Below are 23,730 nucleotides of genomic sequence, written 5' to 3'. Positions count from 1 at the left end.
CAGATATTTGTTTATTTCGTGAGTTTTTATACCAAAACTATCGGTGGGCAGAAATTCGGTGCCCTCACTGGACAACCATGCTTCCACTTTTACGAAATCAGCAACAAAACTTGGTATGGTGCATTTTAAAACCGCTGTATTGCCCTTAATGACATATTCAGAAACGACCTCAGCCTCGTAATACTGATTGACCACTGAAAGTTATCGATACATAGTGGAGAGAATAAAATAAATATGTTTTGGCAGCTAGAAATAAATGAAATATGCATTTGTAGAGTTTTAAATGAAAAKTAATTAAAGCAAAAATAACAGTASATTAATACAAGGACGAGAGGTGGGTAGATACACATTTAAATTAACCSTGTTGCCATATTCCAAAACAATTTTTTTTTAAACAAGTTTCCACTACCGGTGCCCTGTTGTTCATCCAGCGTTGCATACAATTCGCCGCTTTCGTCCTGCCACGATATGACCTGCACGAAATCCGCCACAAATGAGGGAATCGAACACTTAAGCACTGCGGCGTTGCCACGTATTACGTATTCATTATTCACTTCGGATTCGTAGAATTGTTGTACAACTGTATTAAAATGAAGAAATGCAAAAAATGCACAACGATGATGAATCTCTCGCGTGAACTCTTGAACTTGCATGTAACGGCTAAATTTTATATAAATGATATTCAACGCGCCGGCAGTAAATGTTTAATTACATAAAACATGCGGCAACAATTACGCTAATGTTGTTACCACTTTTGCGCCGTGTTTAGGTGCATACGAAAACACTACCGAGCACATATGTACATGCCTTTAAGCGAAGAAATGTGGGAGAATGCAACGAAGCGTGTGAGCGTCTGGCGCGCTCTCTTGAGCTTACRTAACAATTATGCTTGCAACTTTTCAAATGTACCGCTCGTAATTGAAATGAAAATCACGATAATCGCTTAGCGCGTAATTCGCACGCTTCCACTAAGAATTCTAATGATTCTAAACACTTTTAAAAGCACATTGCCTTCCCCTATCTGTCCATAATTTCGAATGCTAATGCTCGCGTGTGACCACTACATCAATTAAGATTTAAATATTTATCAATGGCGGCTTACTGTAATAAAGCTATAGGCATCACTAAAAAGTTGGGAAGAATTATGAAACGCCTACAAACTTCATGGGAAGAATGTGGAAGTGAGATCAGTTAGTCGTTGCCTGTTTTAAAGTGCAGAGAATTTTGTTGTTCAATGTGAGAGGTTAATGACTGATAAAATATGATTAATTAAGTGCAAGTGTAGATACAAGTGAGGTAACAAAACCAAAAATTAGTAGTAATTATATGAACGGAACTCAAAGATGGTAGAAAAACCAGTGGTGGATATAAAAATAAATTGTTGGAAAAGAAGAAAAATAGAGAAATGAATTGGAAATATTATTCGGCATAGTTCTGAAGTGGCATTGATGATCGTAAAATATATGTATATGTATATAGAAAATCGAAATCCCTGACGGCAATTTGAAAATATTCTGCATAAAAATTAAAGTAGACTGAGAAGTGAGAAAATAGTTAATAAAGAATTAAAATATACTGAGAATTAATATGGCAACCACGTAGAAAAAATATTACATGTTTGGAAATAAGTTATGTTTTTACAAATTTATTAAAGAACCAAACAAAATTATAAAAACATAAGAGCTAATAAAATTTTAAACAGGAATAGGACAAAATATATTATTTTCTTGAAGTATCATAAAGTTGGGCACTWGTTCATTTCGCGTTTTGCAAATGAGGTAAATTTATAATACTAAATAAGTTTAAAACGAAACATGTTTACATATTCCATAATTAAATTATTTTTATAGTCATGCATACTTTTTGCCAGCTTTTTGGCATAATCTCAATATAWAGAAAATGCAATTAATTAAAATGTTGAGTGTCGACAGGGTTCTAGCACTCAATTATATGAGCATTATATGAAGGTTGCCTTTTATATTTCGGTATTTGAGATCAAAAACAAGCTTTGGTCCTCGAAAATCGCTTTATTGCTTTTCAAAATGCCTTCTATTAGGATCTATGTACTCTTGCTGGCGCTTAAATCTACTTTCGAAGCACTTTTGCCACTCTGATTGATGTATTTCCAAAACATGTATTCTGAACGCATTAACCGTCTCTTCAGGTGTCAAAAAACGTTSACCTATTWGTTTTTCTTTTATGTACCGGAATAAAAAGAAGTCATTCGTTTCTAAGCCAGATTTATGCGGAGGATGACTCAACAAATCGATGTTTTGAGTGCTTAAAAATTCAGTTTTTTCATTTGATGTGTGAGAACTAGCATTGTCGTGGTGAACAGTGATCCGTCTTAGGCGTTTGTTTTTTCTTGATTCTTCATAGACAACAGCCAAACAGATGGCTTTATATCACTCAGAATATATTGTTCTCCGCTGTTCTAATGGTATGGCTGTGATATATCCACTTGTTCCAAAAAAAAAACAGGCAACGATTTGCTTGAAAGTGATTCGTGCGACAAAACTTTTGTTGGATTCAGTCGACTTCTGTTTACTTTCAGGATCATACGCGGAAATCCACGGTTTATCATTTCAGGTGATGACGTGTTTCGAAGCAAGGATATCGTATTTTTTTTATTATATGTCCCGACCAATCGGCAAAAAAATTGTACAGTCAAATGTTCATGCAATGTTGAATGCAGGCTGGTCCCACCTCTATTTCACGATAGGTSCGTGACGATATGGCAATATTAGTTTGTGCACAGCATCAATAGATTCCGGAACAAGAACTTTTGGACGACCTTTACGAAATCYATCTTAGAGTGATTTGTGATTTCGATTGAATTCACCATACCGCCGATAAACACTGGTCTTTGATGAAGCTTCATCTCTAAGCTCATGCACTGTGGCTGAGTTAATCCACGTTGAAAGTTGTAAAAAAGAATTATGCGAATGATTTAAGATACTGTAAACAACACAAGTAACGGCCGCATGTCTAAACATTCTGTGTATGTATAACACCAAAAATGTTAAACTTTACGATCAAGTAGTCAGTTGTCACATTGCAACACTAGGTTTTCCCAAATCCCGATATATAAAAGGCAACCTACGTATAAGTTTTACACTCCATTGATTAAACGCAAAAAACATAAATGATGACAAAATTTATTGTGGTTGTTCCTTGTATTAGATATTTAGCTGAGAACTACAAATTTGCCACATGTTAGCGACAKTAGGCAATATTTTTAATATTACTTCTAGAACAAATTTTAAAACCAATAATATGCGAAATTTTGTTCTTACAACGGTGCCCAACTCCATTTTGTTGTTTTTCACCTCAATATTTGATATAATATATGTATGTATGTTTTTACACTACTTTTCACAGCACAATTCACACTAAGCAAGCAAAAATAACCTAACAACTGCAAACTTGTCTGCACCAACCATATTCAGTGCCTGGCAAAAAGTCCTCATTTTGATCCGTATGCCAAGACATAACACTGACAAAATCCGCAACAAACGAAGGTATTTCACATTTTAAAACAGCTGCATTGCCACGAATTACATAAGCTTTATTTACATCGGTATCGTAATATTGAGCAACAACTGAGAGACGATTAAAAACAATAGAAATATATTTATATTAAATTGAACATAGTAAAAACAAAACTAAAAAAAGAAAACGTTATGGACAACCAAAATGAGTGAAAAGGAGCTTCCCGTTGTCAACTTTAATAGGGGATAAAAAACAGCTGATTTTGTTGACTGAAAAAAAAATTTTGGTGTGTAAGTTGGTGAGTTTGATTTGCTGTGGTAAACGGTGTGTTGTGTTACTCCTTGCAAGTGGTTGCTGGAGTTTGTTTACACGACTAATCTATGTCAGAGTGAGTCTGTAGAATTGTTTATTGCCCTGTCAATTTATAGTGAGTGCTGTAAAACGTTGCATTTAAATATATACATACATATGTATGTACATACTTTTGTTAATCGACCGATCAGTCAGCAACGTTTTACACATTTGTTTAGTTAATGGTGTTGATTAATTTGTATCCAGTGATTGTTAGGCCAGTTGTAAGTGTAAACTTAGCGCAGTTGAGTGTACAAATTTWATTTTAATTTTTGGTATTTTTTATTCGTGTAGGCATATGGTGTAATTTACAGGATTATTGGGTATTTCTACGCACTTTACAAATTTTTCTTCTATACAAAATTAATAATGGTGGATAGTAGAGTAGTTTTCCAACTTAATTTGCGATATTTATTAGCACGTTAGACAATTATAAATATGTAGTTAAATAGATTTGATTGGGGAAACACACCATACTCAGTGCCGGGAAAGAAACTCTCTTCCTGATCGGTATGCCAAGATATTACGCTAACAAAATCGGCCACAAATGATGGTATGTCACATTTCAAAATGGCCGAATTGCCGCGTATGACAAATGCTTTATGAATATCCTCCTCATACTGTTGTGAAACGACTGCAACGATGTTAAGGAATTGCCAAAGGAAATGAATGATTGCGAAATAAGTATAGCGAAATATTTAGAAAGTATGATGGAGAGTGCTTCAAATAAATATATAGGTAGAAATTTGTAAATTATGAAAGTAGAATAAGATGAGTGAAGAGAGTGAYGAAAGAAAATGTATACATAAATGAAAAATAATAGAAAATTGTGGACGGGAAATGCAGTTTGGGCACTATTTGCATTTAGCAACCGTACGCATATCAAATAAAAATGCTGCCAGAGCATTACCAACGACGTGCGATTAGTGGCATCTAAGTTAAGAACAACCGCACATATTGAAAACTTGCGGGAATAAGGATTTCAACCAGTTAATATCACTAGTARCCTTAAGAGGCTTTAATTTTAATTTGTTTGTTTTAACTTCGCACCATATTCGGTTCCGGGAAAATAATTTTCATCACTATCCGTATGCCAGGAGACGACTTCAACGAAATCCGCTACAAATGATGGAATTAGACATTTAATAACCGCTGCATTGCCACGTATCACGTGCTCTTTGTTGACATCCGCCTCATAGTATTGAGCGACCACTAGAAAATTGTTTTGAGGAGTTATTGTTGTGCTAAATACTAATACAAAATAAAATCTGTATAGCCCATTATTGATCAGCAAGATTTAACTGACATTTGGTTTGTGGTTTTTAAACTCAGCGAGGAATATAAAATTATTATGTTTATTACACATAAGTATGTATATATAAATTATGGCATTTTTTGATTGAATTGATTCTAATTAAATTCCGAGTCTAAAAAAASGAACTAGCATGTGGTTTTAATAAGCGTTAGATTGATTCTTTGTAGTACTTATAACACTTACTTGTATATCGCAACTACGGACACGGCGCATSCGTCTAGAAAAGTCTATAGAAATTTCTGAAAAACTCAGATACTTTTGTTACCGGAAGTTCCGACTTTCCACTTTGACACAGGTTCAGATTGCCTTCATCCCGAAGGCCGATAAAAGATCACAGGTATGTCAAAGATTTCAGATCAATAATTCTTTCGTGTTTCTCTTYGAAGACGATAGAAATACTGATTGGTCTGAACTTAAGGAGTTGAAGTCCGAGAAATGCTCTTTCAAGGACAGAGCATTCCAAGTGAAAAATACTCGAGAGGAGAGGTATTGCCGGAAGCGGTCATTAAAGCTCTTTATAGGTTTGAGGTAGAATAGACCATTAAACATCTTATATTCAAACTTCTCTGCAATAGAACGATCGTGGCGGAGTGGGGCTGTGCGTGGKCACAACAGAATTTAAGAAGGTCACCCCAAAGGGAGAGTTCTCTAGGCACTTCTCGGGATTAATGTTGTTAATGATCTTCTTGAAAAGCATTGGTGTCCTAGTACTACTGCAGGGAAGCTATTGAGACCTCTCACTAGTTAGTGCTTTGGCACTGTGAAACAATAGCTAATCCCATAATGTTCTAAGGAACTTTTATGTGGTGAAAAGCGCTGTAGCCTGGTCACAGTGATATTGCAAACTGTAAGGCTAATGAGTTTACTARGACAGCTACTTCAGCCATCTAACCTAACGTAACTTTGCAAACTGAACGATCAAAATCAAGTTCTTGTATAAATACTTTTTCATTTGCGAAAGGTATTATAGTTTCGGTGCAACTGAAGTTAACGTTTTTTCATGTTTTTTTTCTTTTTTTGTTCTAGATTTTTTATTCAAACATATTCGAAATTTTCTCTTGTTGCGCTTAAAATTAAATAACTTTCATTAGTGCTTCAGCTCAACGTTTCCACTTTTTCTTTCTGGTAAACTATTTGCGTTGTCTTGATTAAAATAAGCGTTAAATTACAAAATTAACTACATTTCTAACTTTTTTCCGCACATTTTGCTTTTACGCTTGCTTTCGCGTAATTAAATTAAAATCGTAATTTAGCTGACGGTTTGGGTGAGGTGCTATAACATCAACAGTTTATGCGACAACACACCTCACATTTTTGCAGCATTTGGTTTYGCTCACCTTACGCGCATTTGAATATTTCTCCGCGTTATTGTATACTCATTTGGCAAGGCGTTTACTATGCGCCTATTAGCCCTGTTAAGATGTGTAGCATGTAGTTCATGTTGACGTGACATGCGGCGATTAGTCGCTTTAGCTGTCAAAAAAGCTGCAGCGTATTAGCTTCCGCATATACACACCTATCCAAATACTTTTGTTGTGCGTTTGTATGACACTTTGTCTAAGTAAATTTATAATCGTTTAAATTATACTTTAGCTCAAGGCGAGCTTTGGCATGATGCGACATATAAATATATATGTATGTATGTAGGTTAGTGGGCGCGTAAAGTGGTCAGAGAAATTGTGGACGGAAGTGACSCACTATGGCGACAAAATATACTTAAGCTAGTTATAGCGCGTTACAGGTTGTTAGCTGCGTTACACTACAATACACGCTAATGTATTATTAGCATTGTCGTGTGTTTTGTTGTTGTGTAGGTGTGTTTAATTCTCATTAACTACCAAAAAAATGTGATAAATTGAATTTTACTTTTTCGTTAAATGATAATAATAAAAAATCTTAGCATGGGAAGGTGCGTCTTGCTCTATTACCTGACTACTTATGCTAATTTTGGCAAGAAAATTTAATTAAGTTACGAGCTTTTTGTGTAGAACATTGGTTAAATGACGCGCCAAAACTTTTAAAGTGGAGTTAAGTGTGCGAAACTTTTCTTGGATAAGTATGTTAAAAAGGGGCATTTAGCTAACTAGCGCTTTGAATGGAAACTATTATGGCTGGGCTTTAATTAAAACTTCTAGTATACATATATTGTCAACAAAGAAGAACGAAATGAAAGTAGTAGAAAGAATGATGACTGCTTATTTGTCTATTTATGAGGGTTATTGTACTTTGAGTGAATATTTATTCCCGAATATTTCGATCGATTCTCATTAAAAAAAAAAAAAAAATTTCGAAAATATAATTTTTTAATATCAAACTTTTTTAAGCGACCAGGAAGCATCGCGCTTAATTATAAATCGAAATTGCAACACTGCATTACAACTAACTGTCAGTTACTATGCAAACTGGCAAACGCAACCAAATTTGGTGAGCATTTATTTCATAACTTTGCACACTTACCATTATAAAAGACACCAACACCACACACGTTTTTGCAAATCAGCGCTGCCTTCATTACAATAACGGAGGYTTTATTGTTAACCGTAAATGGCTGCTGTAATGCGAAATATGGTGATGCATCACTGGCATTACTACGCATTGTCGCCGATGACAATGCTAATTTAAAGCAAATGCAACGCTGCTCTGCRTCAACTTTGCGCTTCGTTTGCAGCATAATGTGTCATGGTGATATGTGTGATATGGCGTTGMCAATTAACTGCAGTTACAATAAAAGTTTCGATAAATAGGCAAGGCATGAGTAAGAATTATTGTTTTGGCACAACAATTATAATAGGTTGTCAAAAAAGTCTTGCGGTATTTTTATTGAATTTCCACTTGTTCATATAATTTTTTTTGATGACTCATGCCCAGCTCATGACCGATGCTACGGCTGCTACTATGCCGGTCTCTTTCGACCAATTCGACCACCTCTACAGCAGAACGAAAACGTTAAAACCATCGTTGTGCGGTGGAAATGGAAACTGTATCGTGTCCATAAACTGCATAAATCTTATTGGCGACTTGAGATGCAATTTTACCTTTATCGTAGTAGTACTTAAAATATGCCGTATTTTCTCTATATTTTTTCTCCATGTTTGCGACGCTATAACTCACGAACGACTTAGAAGAAACGACAATCAATGAAACACGTGTTAGCGCATAAAATGAGCTTTCCAAAAAGATATAGCATGACCCGATACGACGAATAAAACTTGAACTAGGCGCTCTCAGCGCCAACTAGCGAAAATACCGCAAGACTTTTTTTACAAACTAATAGTATGACATTAATGATGATGCATTACATACGTACATAAATACTAAATGTTACATGAGATAGGCGTGAGAATCGCTCAAGAGAGGAAATATAATTTGAAAACAATTGATGYTATTTGCTAAATTTAAACCACAAACAAAATGTCAGAGTGGCTAAAAAAGTAGGGATTAGCCAGCTACTTTCTTATTATGTACTTGTCATCTTGTAAAGTGTGAAATTAATCATATGCAACGTCGGTTGTTAGATGAGATAGTACAGCTGCTGTCTCTTATACACATTGTGAAATTAATCATATGCAACGTCGGTTGTTAGATGAGATAGTACAGCTGRACAAGTGAAACAAAAGACAGGACAGCAGAGTCTAAAAACCCAACGATGCGMCTAATATAAATTAACCAACGATGAATGTAGTTTGTTGAATTCGAACCTATAACTTTTATTGGGGGAATWTATAAGAAAGTCAATGATAGTTGGAGGACTTTAAAGAATTAYTGTTGTTCTCTTAGAATTTAATGGTAGTTATTTTTGCACTTGGCCTTAAGTCCGAAAACACTTTAATAATAATAATGTAATTTTTTTTTTTTTACTTTTAGCAAATAGCTAAACAGCAAACATGGATAATACGATGCGAAACTGAATGTCAAAATGCATTTTTTTTTTGACATTCGCGAAAGTAATGTTCAGCATCCTCCGTGTCGAATCCACTTTTCCAATTTTCTAAAGGTGTTATCTTGAGGGTAGATACTATATGATGACCTCTATAGTATTACGAAGTTCCCTTTTGCCTAAAAGTACAATTTTTTTGTTCTGTCCACCAAAGAGCTGAATGGTCTGGGGCAGCTCAATAGAATGGTGTTCGTAAACTTTTTCCGAGCAGGCTAGTTCGTTTGCCTTCCCGTTCTTTTTTATTCCTGTATTAACCGAGTGACCTACTGGGAATCTGATTATAAGCTGCTAGTGGAACTTAATGCAGTAAGATTTAGTATTGGCATGACATTGTCCACTAGAAGGTATATGGATTTGCTGGGGAAAACTGTCAAAAATTTCGCTCTGAAGAATTGAATTGTATTCACTTAGTTTAAAATACCTTCTACGTAGAAATTACTACAGAATAAGCCTGCTCCAGTTCCCATTTCGCCCTTTGATCCGTCTGTAACTTTGTAGATTTCGCCGTTGGAACTGYCAGTCATAGATCTAATGGTCTATTCTTCTCTTCTGGRGAATGAAAACGAGACATTACGTATATCTCCTTTTCGCGGTCGCGTTGCCAACTTAGCTTGAAGTTATTAACAAGGTCGAGTATGCCTTACTTACGCCGAGTCTGGCTAAAACTGTCTAAAATCATTATCCGGCTGCTCGTAAATGTTGCATCATACTTCACTTAAATATGTATTGGCCAGTTATCGATGGAAAACTGCTGAGACTTGATATCTTAAATTAGACCCTTATATGTACATATGTAAATGTACATCTTTCCATAAGCAAAAGTGGAGAGTTTCGGATCAGATTATCCATTTAACAGAGTAAGCTAGTATTGAAGTTTTGTGCTCTCTGCGCAAAAGTCCTCCAACTATCGCATTTTAAAATCAGCGCTCATTGCGCTCACCACTCTCTAGAACTCCTTTAACTTACCCGCTCGTACATGAACATCGCGTGAAATAATTGTGCCAAATTGGTTACGCGCCAAACAAGCGTAGACCTGAGCGTGCACTTCCTGTCGGTAATCTTCAGCGCGGAAAGGTGGGAAGACCAATTTGCCATCGGATGAAATCTGACGCAATCCGGGTACATCTCCAACAGCAGTACCATCGCTACGAATCCAGATAATCTCAGGCATAGGATTACCGCTAGCTTTGCATTCAATTTCGGCGCCGGTYGAGTTGGAGAAATCAATACGATTGGTGGGTTCGTTGAGGAAAACTGGTCCTTTCTGGTCGGCATCGGGTTGGGTCGCCGCATAAGCCAGCGTGGTACCTGCAAGTAGAGGAAAAAAATTAGGATAAATGATTATTTTTTCGATTATAAATAAATATATAATAATATCAGCTCCTAGGCTGAGAGAATCCCCTCTATTAGACGTCTGTAATAAAGGACATTCACAAAGGTCGCGTTTCTACCCAATATCACCCGGTTTCGAAATCCAATATTGCCTTCCTTTCTATAGAAGAGTGGGGAAAGGGGTGAAGTAGACAGGGACTCGGGAATAAGCTCATACATATGCGGATGGGTCCAAACTGAATAATCGATTTAGAAGTGGTATCTTTGCAGCAAAATTACATGCCAGAATCGTTTTCTAACTACCAGACCACTGCAAGTGGTMTCCAAGCGGTCTCAGCAATTAAAATAGTCTTCTTGTTCTGAAAAAGAATGTCCTCACAATWAGGAATATATTTATGTATACATACAGATAGCGGCAATGAAATCACAAAGGGTTTCCTCTAAAATAGTTAAAGAAAAATAGTTTCATCTAAAAAAGAAAAGAAAGAACAATGAAATCACAAAGGGTTTCATCTAAAATAGTAAAAGAACGCCCTGATCTCTAAGTGGATCTAAGATCATATTCCACGATAAGAAAAAGAGTCGCAGCTATCAATCAAGGGTTTCTTGACGATGTTTGAGGTTGCAAAAATAAAACCTTTTTTTATTAATGATCTGAAGTACGAGCTGGTTCAGAGAGGACATAATAGMTGTATGGGATTCAAAATGAGCTTCCTAAAGGTCTAGTGCGTCGTCACGCAGTCATTCTCCCTACCCACTCACCTCTTTATTATCTTTAAATATTTATCTTTGATTATCTTCAAATTGATATTCGCATMTATCTCTACAATAAAGAAAGACAGGTAAATAATAACAATTAAAGCTCAACAGTCAGCATATTTATTGTACAGGTTGACTGGCGAATGTCGGCGTTACCACCGGCAATGTCAACTTGAACTTCACTTTATTTATTTTTTTTGGTTATAAGGAGGGCCAACGACAGCAGAATGACGCCAAATGCGGTAAAGAAAAAACAATATCCATAAAATCAGCTTACGACACGGCAGACGTAACAAGAAAGGAAAAGTCACAACAAAAAAATCAATAATAAAAAGATATATAATGCTCATATGGACACGGAGTCTCCTACACGAAGTGGCGGATTTCTTACAAAGAAAGAAGAAAAGAAACGCGCCGCAAACAAATCACYCGCTTCGTGCGCAGAAAATATGTACAAGCCGAACGATCATCAATGCGAGCTTACTTGTATGTAAGAATGAAACGTGTCGATGACACTTTCATGACTAAAACTTTCTGTCGTGGCATAATGTCATCAAACAGCAACAAAGGCACAAACGTGACAAGGCAGGAAAACACTGCCAAGCTGGAATAAACGTGCAGAGCCATAAGATCGGGGTATTAAAATTTTATACGGGCTATACTATTAAAGTAAGACTGAAGGAATATTTATGTACATAGTTGCATAGCCATGTACAAATATCAAAAACTTATATGGTACACACAAGGAGGAGAAAAAGTGTTAAAAATATGGGGTGGTGGCAAACCGAGTTCCTCACTTGGCACGTTTCGCACTACAGCCATAAATTACTCCATGTTCGGTAGTATAGAAGCCAATAATGTTTTTTATTAACCGCGTTTGCAAAAATCTATCATGACAGCTACTTAAAAAACTTTTTATGTAATCTCTACAAAATGGCAGAGCTACTAAACACAATCCATCGAGTAGTGCAAACGCTTTGGTAGCTTGATTGCATCTGAAAGCTATTCATTTGGATAACACTTTGGCATTTCACCAACGATAAATAGGTACAAACAGTATATGTTGGCTTTTCCTTTTTTTGAAAAAACCTATCGTGGCGCCGCCTCGCGTTCGTAGCAGATTCTTTCCAATAAAGCTAATAAAAGTGAGCTAAGGATTTTAAACAGATTTGGCAGCATWCTTAGTTGACATTTGCAAGGAAGTTTAAACACAGTTTGTTTGGTTAAGGAAGTTTAAACACACGTTTGAATTTATTTAACTATATTTAAGCTTAAGTTGAGCCATCACAGGTAAGAAAAAAAATTATATGTATTAGGGGTGTTTCGGAATTAATTCTTAGAAATAAAAGTTTTAATCAGGTGTCACTTCTGCTCTCATCTCTCTTAATTTTTATACTTCATTTATTTGACAACGGAATTTATTAAAGTTTAAATAACTAACAACGCTTTTCAAAACAGTCATCATTTATAAGCCGCTTAAATATCTTTGGGTAGAGTAGTGTCAAGCTACCATCAGTTTGACTTTTCACGCCTTAGCAAATCGTTTAAATTTATTACGAAAATTCATCTTCTGTAAAGAATATGTTTCGCGCGATTCCCTCAATTTATAGTGAACATAATAGGCCTACTGGGCGTACTATTCGCAATAACCCAGCTTGAGACCCAAATTTCATTATTGGATATTATTCGACCACGTCCACGCCAAGTGGAAAGTTGATTCGGAGCCGTTCGCAGCTCGGCTTCGGACGTATGGAACGGCTTGGCGTATTTTACGCCGAGATCTTAAATTGAAAGCGTACAGCTTGTGCAGAAMTGAAGCCGCCCGATCTTCCCAAACGATATCGCTTTTTTCTATGGGCTCTTGAAAAGTTCCAAGAAGATGCAATGTTTTCGAGCCAAATTTTGTTCAGCGGTGAAGCCCATTTCAGGTCACTGGGTATGTCCATAAATAAGAAAACCTCCTGGATTTTGGGAGGAAGACCAACCAGACGAGATTCTAGAGCTGGCATGGTAGCATCATCGATCTATATTTCTTCGAAACGTTCAGAACGTAACCGTCAATGGCGACCTTTATTGCGACATGATAACCGAAAATTTGATGCCTGAAAATCAAGCTCATGATCTCGGCAATATTTGGTTTTAACAAGACGACGCCACTTCCTACACAAATCAGTAGATTTATTGAGAGAACAATTCGGGGAGCAGATAGATTCACATTTTGAGTAAATGGATTGACCACCAAGATCGTGTGATATTTCCTATAGGAATATGCAAAGTCTAAAGTCTATGCGGACAGATCAGGCCTACCAGGAATGCTCGAACGAGTCATCAAAAATTGGACTTAACGGGTAGACCATCTGAGACGTAGCCGCGTCCAACATTTGAACGCGATAAACTTCTTTTTGCATATCACAACCAGCAATAATTTTTTCGACTTCTGATGAAGTGATTTTTGACCTGGATTTAAAAACTAAATCTTTACTAAAAGCTCAAAAAAATTTGGGAAAATCATTAGATATTTTAAAATATTTGTATTTAAATGATTTTAAGTTTTCAAAGAAAATTCTTTATCGGCAAAACCCTGSGGCAGTATGCAGACTATTTTCTGTAATCAATTTTTATTTTCTTCGAAGCCACTTCAGACATTGTATATTTACGAGAATATGGTCAAATATACCATATGTACATAAATATGTCCTTCACTCGCATATGCGCGATAGCAAGCGCTTGACATGCCATTAAAAGCTACAATTACTTAATCAGCTAATTCTACGTTACTGTTCATTACACATCAGCAGTAATTAAGCACACACAAGGGGGGTAATAAGTAATTAGTTACTCATATGAAAATGGAAATATGCAGCAAATGTGAGAACTTAGCACTTGCAAGCAATAAGTAATTTGAATAAAGTAGTCAAGCCTTGCGAATCGCATGAACTAAAACGCAAGCCTGACGGCTAACCTATAGTGGCACAATTTATTATTATGCTTTTGATCCAAATACTGTTCAACTAGCGCTTTCAATCGAACACAATGTGCGGATAAGTGATGCGCAACACGAAATACACTCCCGTCGAGACAAAAGCACAGAGAGTGGTGCACGCTTTGTTCGTGCCATGTTGTTGGACAACGAACGACCAAGGCCCAGAAACGCGTGCAGTAGTACAACAAAATTGTTGACCAACAACCAACGAAGCGTGTCAGCAACAAAATAGGAATAGCATAATGACAAAGCAAGCAGCAACGCCGATGTGTTGCTGTGAGAAATCGTTAAAAATTAAACTGAATTAATTTAAATGACAATAAGCATTAAAAACAAAGAATAATTAGGCTGCAACACAAGCCGGGCGGATGCTTCGGAACAATGCGTATATAATGAAACTGTAGGATAAAATCAAAAGATAAGTTAATAAAAACATAAAAGCATATAAAAACTAGGAGTTGGTTTACTATACAATTTGTTATTATTTTATACACCACCATGTCTTTTCGGTAAATTAGGTYCTATTAATGTCACCATTTCTGAGGTGTCACACGATTCGATTCGATAGAAAATCGATTAATTAATGCTTTTCTTCACAGTCGGCAAGAATTTAAGCACGCAATGCTTTGTTGTGACCGCAGCGTGTACTTGGTTGGATTGTAGAAAGCTAGATTAAGCATTASGGACGGATGTGGAGAATAGTTAGAAATAATATAGAGTGGTTAAAAACAAATTTCTAAAATTTATTTAACAAAATTAATCGCATTTTCATGGCTTACTTCCCTTACAATGAAAGTAAGTAACAAGAAGCAACTATTCTTAATTTCCAACAGTTGAATCTGCGTAACCGTAATTATTTATACCCTGAACAGGATGTACGAGTATACAAAAAATGCCACGGTGTTTAGAACACCCAAAAGTAAATGTCAGAGCCCCTATAAAGTATATGTACTACGTATRTATATACAAGTATAAATGATCAGCGTGATGGGCTRGGTCGATTTTGCCATGTCCGTCTGTATATACGCGAAATACTTCCTCCCTTTTAGAGATATAGACCTGATATTGTGCTGCTTATTCGTTGGAACTGCCGATATCGGACAACTAGAGCACATAACTGTCATATAAACTGACAGATTGAACTTAAATGTTTGTATGAAAAACTATTTGATTTGACAAGCTATCTTCAGGAAATAGGGCTATTAGGCAAAACGTCTCTACAATCTCCGAGGAAATGGTCCAGATCCCTGATCTCTACAATTATACCATATATACAAACTGACCAATGAAAAAAGATTTTATTTGAAAATAAATCTTCACAAGATTTTCAAAAATTTTTATATAAAGCAATTTTATAATCGCCGAATAACATTTTTCAGGTCGGATAGCTATAGCATACAAAATAGTCGTACAAAATGACAGATTAAAATAAAGATAGAAATATTTGTATACCCTTTTATGCTATAGGAAATGTAACTGTGAGGGTTATTACTTGTTTTTTTTTTTTGTTTTTGTTTTTTGTTTACTCTAGCGGTGCCAATCCAGCAGCAATATTCAAAATTAGCCATTCTATAGGATTTGTGTTGGATGTTGTTACCACTTTTTTTTCAAATTTGTGGTTTAAGTGTTATAAATTTTGATCAAGACATCTCCCAAAAATCTTAACAAATAAAGATATTTTGAAAACAAACCCGCAGACAAAGTATATTGACACAATCGATGACTGATTATGTCGATTAGTCGATAATGTGAAAATTTTATCACAATATTTTATAATTTTAAATAAGTGGCCTCAAAAATAAATACATATGCTAGTATCCATTGAACCACCCATTATTTRCACACAAATTGGCTTGCGTGCGTCCATTTTCAGATCAAAAGGTTGTTTTTACGACATGGTCAAAAACTATTAAATATTCCAAAGCAAAATGTGAGAATTTGTGGCGTGTTAAGTGGCACAAATAGAAACAAGAAGTTTGGCGAAACYAGGATACCACACAATTTATTATTTGGTGACTACCGAAACGCACCACSCTGGTTTATATTGAATATAAAATTCTTTTGAATGTGAAAATGTGTTGAAACTAACGCTCAGTTTGTTGACATTTGTATTTAAGCAGACAATTTTACGTTCCCACACAATTGGTGGTGGCAGTAATTTCGCATGCGTTGGTTGTTGTTTTTTTTACAGTACGCATATTATGTCATCATTGTTTAATTGATGTCAAGCTATTAAGGGTAATTATTAATTTATCATATTTTGTATTCATATGGGGGATAAGTGTCGTAAAGCTTTCATCAAACAAACRTAAAAATGTCCAAAAGAATTTTGAGCAAGAAAAAATTAAATGTTTTCAACCAATGCGTTAGGCAATGTGAAMTTCAATGAAAATTCAGAAAAAACGCAAAATTAATGACAGCCAAATAAATTACGCAACTTTGTTAACGGAAAAAAATTATTTTCGGGCACATTGAAGTGCTCGCCGTATTACGTGACCAGCAGGATATTTTAAAAASCGGCGAAATTGCATTATTTAAATACTYATATGTATGTATTTATATGAGAMATTTGTACGAATTTGGTGTGCAAAGTGTAAGCTAACTTCGGACGCTCTTTGCAAGAGGGTTTACGATATTTCAATACTAAGCACTGATTGCTAAAAATGAGTAATAAAAAAGTGTGTCGAGAACATGTCATTCAAAGATATACATATGTTCATTATTTTATGTATTTAATTTATTTACTTGATTTAGAATTTTCAAACTGATGGCAACCCTTCTCAATAATAGTTTAATATAACAATATGTAATTAATTTACTTGAATCAAAGTTTCCAAACAGATGGCAATATTAGTACTTGTCTTCCTTGTGCCCATCTTTCAATATCATAAAACAATTCACAGTTGGCAACTCTACTTTAAAATATTTTTAATTTCAAGAAATTTGATTGTTTTTAGATTAACGGTACGTACATATAATTCGCCAATTTTATTGAACAAATGGCAACTCTTCTCTGAAGTAATTGTTATTTTTTATTTTTAATAAGAATTTACAAATATGTGGAAACTTTACAATTTTTTCGCATATTACACCGAAAAATATTCAAAGATTCACAATAATCTCAAATAATAAATAAAATAAATTCCTTCCTAACGCCTCTAACCGGAGGAAACGCATACATACATATGTATGTATGTATATATGTGAATATGTAGCGATTTCAGCAACTTTTTGAACGAACATCAAGTAAACAATTCGTACCACACAAATTATACCTATCCGCATCATATTCACCCACACTATTGCATGCAAAAACACCTGCCGCATTTAACGGCTGCATATCTGTTCAGAGCAAGCAGCTGATAGAGGGCACAAATCACTGCTCTTTATATTTGTATATATAGCATACAGTATATAATGCGAAGGAAGAGAGCTCACTCGCCAACATAAAACGAACAGGTACACAAATAAAAAATGCAGAATTTTGCTAAGCCCGCAGACCGGATTGACGAGTGCCTTTGGTAGGACTCTAAACAAAGAAAAAAGAAAAACAATGTATTACTCTTGGTCAACATGTTGCGTTCATCGCTTACGAAAAAGGAACACGTTGTCGGGTAAAAACTRAATATGCTGCACAAGCAAATGTAAAACAAAGCTGTATACATAACGGCAGCTGCAACGTGATTCAAAGAGGACCTGCTATAAGCCCTTTTTGACGAAAACTCAAGCAAAGAGAACCAAAAAAATGGAGAAAAATTGAGTTATGGGAAGAAAGTTGAAATATTACAGTTTTGCGATTCACAGGTAGGTTAACACTAAAAGCAAAACCAAACAAGGGTAAACACAAATCCGCTGCTGGAAAAGCAATAATTAACTGGGTAGATAATGCTGTGTAAACAAAAGGAAATGCCACAAAATTTAATGGAATATATACAGATAGAAAATTTGTACAAATACCGACTTGTGCGTACGAGCGACCGTAAGTAAGTCAGTGTCAGTTGAAATTTTCCGAAAAGAAATAATAAATGCAGTATTATTTTTTGCAGTAAGCATCAACAATTTTAGTAGTTAAAAAAAAACTTAAAGAATTCTTCATTTCCCCCTCTCATCTCCCGCTTATATTGAAGACAGGCAAGTTTTTGTCCTAGGTTGGTACAACTGTCCTTAATTGTGATRATAAAAAATAGCGCGATCTGCCAACCAGCAGCTGTTTATGTCAGTCGACCTAGGTAGTGTTTGTCGAATTTGAAAATTTAAGTCAACGTATTTGTATTAAATTTTGGCCAAACACTCAACAAATATTATTGAGCAAGCACCGTCTTCACCTGATATGGCCCCCTGTGACTTTTACCTTTATCCACACTTTATCCACACTGAAATATCCACTTCGGGGAACACGCTTCGACTCAATTGAAGACATCAAAACAAATTCGACGCGWGAGCTGAAGGCCATCCCATAAAGTGCCTATAACAAAAAGGTTTGACGATTGGAATAAGCGTGGGCATCGCTTCAAATGGATGCTACTTTGAAGGCGATAATATAAATTTGGATGATGATTGAAAAATTTTCGTTTTATTTATAAATATACTTTACCTACGATACTTTCTTGACAGAGGTATATGTATATTACTTTATACCACAAAATATACCGAAAATATACTCAAAAGAATAATTCACCTGGTAAATCGTCTATAATAATAAAAAATACAAGTGCAAATATGAAGATGAAAATAATTGAGCTATGCAACTCGGAGATCCCTGATATTTGAGCAGAAATGATGCTACAAATGCTATTATTATTATACTTCATAATAAATTCAACCATACATATGCTTGAAATATGGTTTTGACAATATTCCATTGCAATAAATAAGTTCTGACAGATATTTTAAACAAAGAAGTGGATTCTTCAGAAACTCTCCGGTCGAAAACTTCAAATACAACCAGAGCTTGGGGGTAACCATTGGTATATCATCCGATGAAAAAGAGGATAAGCTGCCATATATGTATATGCTTGATACATACTTGTATTTCACAGTTATTCAGTTATAACCGGATTAAGTTCTGTCAGCTATTTGAAACGTTGAAACTCTCGGGTTTAAAAATTATAATTCAACCTCAGAAGAATGTTCTCCAATTTAAAATGAGAAAAGCGATCACCAATGCAATAATATTAAAAAAAACTATTGGATTTTAGAAATTTTCTTTTTCTTTTTAAAAATAAAACACTGTTCAAAAAGTTTCTGATTTATCCAGCTTTGCTCTTATACATATACCTACCTCTAAGAAATTAATAAAAATAGTTTAGGAAGGGCGCGAATTTAGAAAGAAACAAGAAAAGAAACGTTAACTTCGGTTGCACCGAAGCTAAATACCCTTCACAGGAGCATTTCTGTTCGTAACTATGTGTTCATGTGCTATATTAATTCGGTCTGAATATTCTTTTTGGAGATATTGTTACCTTAAGCAGTAATCCATGCTAAATTTCGTGAATATACGACGTCAAATGCAAAAGTTTCCCATGCAAGCATTTGATACCGATCATTTGTATGGCAGTTATATGTTATAGTGGTCCGATATCGACAGTTCCGACAAATTAGCAGCTTCTTGAAGAGAAAATGGCGTTTGCAAAATTTCAAAACGATATCTTAAAAACTGATGGACTAGTTCGTATATATACAGACAGACGAACAGACAGACAGACGAACATGGCTAAATCGACACAGCTTGACATACTGATCATTTATATATATACTTTATAGGGTCTCCGGCCCTTCCTTCTGAGTGTAACAAACTTCGTGACAAACTTAATATACCCTGTTYAGGGTATAAAAATACGAACCATGAAAAAGAGAATTTTACTTCGACGAAATTTGCTGGAATATGTATACATATGTATGTATTATATGATATGTATGTATACTTAGGTACATATATATGMATATATGTACATATTGGAGCTTATACAGGTGTGCGTAGCGAACTTCACCAATCAAATACGTAAAATAAATATATACATACCTTAGTATATATATATTTATGTATATATGCCTATCTACACACATATTTACATATGTATATGTACACCACACACACAAGGATTGCTGGCGCACATTTTTGTGGCAACGCYGAAGACGTGTTGCGGTAAATGAAAAATTTTACTGCGGGTGTATCGATGCGTACAACAGCGTGTGTGTGATTATGTGCGCCAATGTATTGAATATAAAACTTAACGCGAGGGTACATTGGACTGGCAGTTGAAAGATGCGCAGATGTTCAGCAGCTGCAAAATTTAATTTGCTGTTTGTATTCAGTAGTTTTTTTAGTTTCGTTTGTTATAAAAGCAAAGCGTTCGCTTTCATCGCACTATGCGCCCAAAAACAAATCATACATATAGCCAGAAGGCAGAATATGCGTTACGTTCGCAGACAATTGGATTTTTTTCACAATTTTCGTTGCGCCTTTAATGACAGCGAATAAAAGAATGCTTCCATATGTGTATATAATTCTCTGTATAACTTTTTAATTGTGAAACGGAAGTTAAGCTATAAAAAATAAAATGCAATAAAAAGCGAACATTGCGAAATGATAACGCAGRAAAACGCTTGGGCGCTTGATGGGATTTTAAGCTGACTACATTAAACTTGAAAGCAAATGATATTTTGTCCATTAGATTAAAACCGATAATTCATTAATATTTGCACGCAAACATACATATCTACTTGCATATGTATATTCATGAGCGATCGATTTTGACAGCTATCAGTAATGGGCATAAGCTTCGTAATTGATCAAGTGAAAGCCGCGGCGGCGCCAAGTGAAAAACGTTTACAAAAACTGTCTCGCCTACTTGATGAGCTGTTGAAATACTTTGCTTGATTTTAACAAAAAAATCTTTTTTTTTATTCCATAAAAAGTGCAAAAAGCTAATGATAATCGCAAATGTGGGCTTTTTTCGGTACCCTCCCACGTTATTTATCCAAATTCATWTATGCACATACATATTTACGTATGTAATGTAAATAAAATGGTATTATGTTTTGTTTTCCTCTCTTAAAATTAATGAATTTGCTCCAATTTCGCGCCACTTGAACTGCACAGCGGGCGTCGTCATCAGCACTAATATCAGTATGCAAATAGCTTTATGTTTTTTGCATTATTATATTAATGTATTCATGCCTTTACAAATTTACAGCGCAATGCGTACTCGATTTACAAATATATGTCTACAATATTTGCAATCGCTGAGCCCACACTTCTGACGCGAGCAACAATAATAAAAAATGTTCGAAGCCGAGCATATGGATCGTTATTTGAAATATAAGTGTTTGTGTGTGTTTGTGCTATATAAACTTATAAAAAGTTGAAGAGCTTTTATATTTAATTGAACTGTTTTATATGAACAGCACAGAGTCGTAATCTGACAGTTGTCATATTTAAACGTCAAACTATAGAAATTGTATAAAATTGAGAATCTGAAACAAACTCAAAAGTAGCTGTCTTCGTTTCGCCATTTCTCTGCTCGCTAACTTTAAAYGCTGCTCGCATGTCAAACATTTTACATACTCGTACTATATGAAAGGAAAACAAAGTTTTCAAGTTGAATTCGATRCAGGACATAATGCGTATTAAAAAATAAACGCCTTTTTTAAAGCTATGTTTTGTTTCGTATATTTTAAYTACATCAGTTTTATTATTTTTTAGACCACCATTAGCGATCTTCATCCTACGTGAGTGGAACAGCCACTAAACACTCCCAATTCTATCATAAATTTCAAAGTAGGTCAAAAGTCGAAATACAATTTTAATTAGTATCCAAATCTACCAGCAATGTATGTGGTAAATTTATCAAATTAGGGTTTAAGACTTTTCGGAAAACCATCCTCAGTCTATGATTAAAGATTCAACAAAATGTGGATTTAATATCGCTTAAAATAAAACTTGTCAAATGAAACTTGAAGAAATTTAAGTCTTATTGTTTCGAAAATGCATAATTTCTTTTGAAAAAATACTGTTAATGCTCTGCCGATAGTTTTAGTTCGGTTATTATATATATATTAATACATATATTTGGCAAAAATAATGCGTTAAGAAATGTAGGCGCGATCAAGCACTCTTCACTGATAGATGAAGTTGCGAAAATGTCAAAAGGAAGAAATGTCAAAGAAGTGTGCATACATTGAAGCTTTAGAGATAATAAAAACGTAGAAAGAACATGACACTGCACAAAAATTTGTGACAAAAGACTTCGCAACTTATGACAGCAATATTGAGTATCGAAATTCAAATTACTTGCCACATAATGGAATCTGCCAGCTCTAACGTTTTACCTCTGAGTCGAGTATGGTAGACAAAAAATCAAGACCTATGTGAAGTAATAAAATTACTAGAGGAGATGCGGAAGTATGAGGATTAATGCTTTCATATAATTTATGAAAAATTTTTTTCAAATTACGACATTGAAATGAAAATGCCGCGGTGATGTAGCCGTCAGATGCAACGTTGAGACTCAAGTATTTCAGAGAGAGATTCAAGTATTATTGAATATCACTACACAACCAAATTTAAGTATAACTTCTAAACTTATATTTATCGTTAACAAAGCCAATTTGTAGAACACAAAAAAAGATTCAATTCTTTGGAGAAATATTCTCGCAGCATGGTTGCGGTGATGAAAAGTGCCCGAAACTCTACAAATTTTATTTTTTCCCAAATTTTCCAAACCCGTAAATTGGTTTTCACCACATTTTTTTCATTTTCCACATTGACATTGAGATAAATTTCATTTCTRCAGACAGAATTTTGAGATAGAATATTCGATATCTAGGGTTAATGCGCTCGTGTAACCGCCACTGCTTTGGCGTACATTTATATATTTATTCGTTTGAGCAAAATCCATCGCCAACTTCGGAATCTGACGTACATTATAAAGCCCAGTTATCGATAACAAACCGTCTGCATATCAAATTTCACACTTAATACAAATACTTTTGTACAAAATTGTTTTTGTTTTATCTACAACTTATTTCACGCTTGTACTTCTGCCTGCGCTCTGCTTTTGCGCTTTGTGGTACTTATTTATAATTATTGTGGTTTTTGTTAATAAAATTGAATAAATTGCTAATTATGGTATATTATACTTTTTGCTTTAGCATTAAACGCACCTCAATTGTATATATGATTTAAATGAAGATTAACTTGCTTATTATTCAATGGACATATGTACTACTGTGGGTAAAAAACGGTAAAACTTTATAATTTAAATTTGTGCCCCAAATGTCACATCGAAATAATCATTAGTATTTTAGTATACGCTTGTCGCTTCTGAAGTACATAGAGTGCATTCGCCGATTTTTACTATGAGCAAATTATTTAACAAAGATGTTSCATTAAATTTTGTGTGTGGAATCAAATTTCTGGTGCCGAAACGTTCAAAATGTTRGAAAAGGCATTCGATCATAATTGTTTGTTGCGAGCAAATGTTTTTGAAGGGCACAAATTAGGCATAAAGTAAGCTCCTTTTCAGCTTTAAAATTGACGAAGAGATGGTGTATGAGGAT

General features: G+C 34.9%; 1 protein-coding gene across 11 annotated transcripts in view; it reads right to left on the bottom strand.

Moving 5' to 3' along the window:
- Positions 1-23,730, bottom strand: part of LOC108967369 (Down syndrome cell adhesion molecule-like protein Dscam2) — a 155,407-nt gene that overhangs the window by 88,724 nt on the left and 42,953 nt on the right. For 8 of the 11 annotated variants that reach the window (XM_018930727.1, XM_018930725.1, XM_018930729.1 and 5 more), the window contains exon 3: positions 10,062-10,403. In XM_018930727.1, coding sequence (XP_018786272.1) covers positions 10,062-10,403 — 342 coding nt within the window. Of the gene's footprint in view, positions 1-3,440; positions 3,603-4,315; positions 4,478-4,893; positions 5,056-10,061; positions 10,404-23,730 lie in introns of all 11 variants that reach the window. The other 3 variants (XM_018930723.1, XM_018930734.1, XM_018930724.1) reach the window with 3 other exon arrangements.

Source organism: Bactrocera latifrons, unplaced genomic scaffold (genome assembly GCF_001853355.1).
Source record: "Bactrocera latifrons isolate USDA-ARS-PBARC rearing strain unplaced genomic scaffold, ASM185335v1 scaffold_185, whole genome shotgun sequence".
In the NCBI taxonomy this organism is placed as follows: domain Eukaryota; kingdom Metazoa; phylum Arthropoda; class Insecta; order Diptera; family Tephritidae; genus Bactrocera; species Bactrocera latifrons.
The sequence above is the reverse complement of the archived record's forward strand: the minus strand, read 5'-3'. Positions and strand labels throughout refer to the sequence as shown.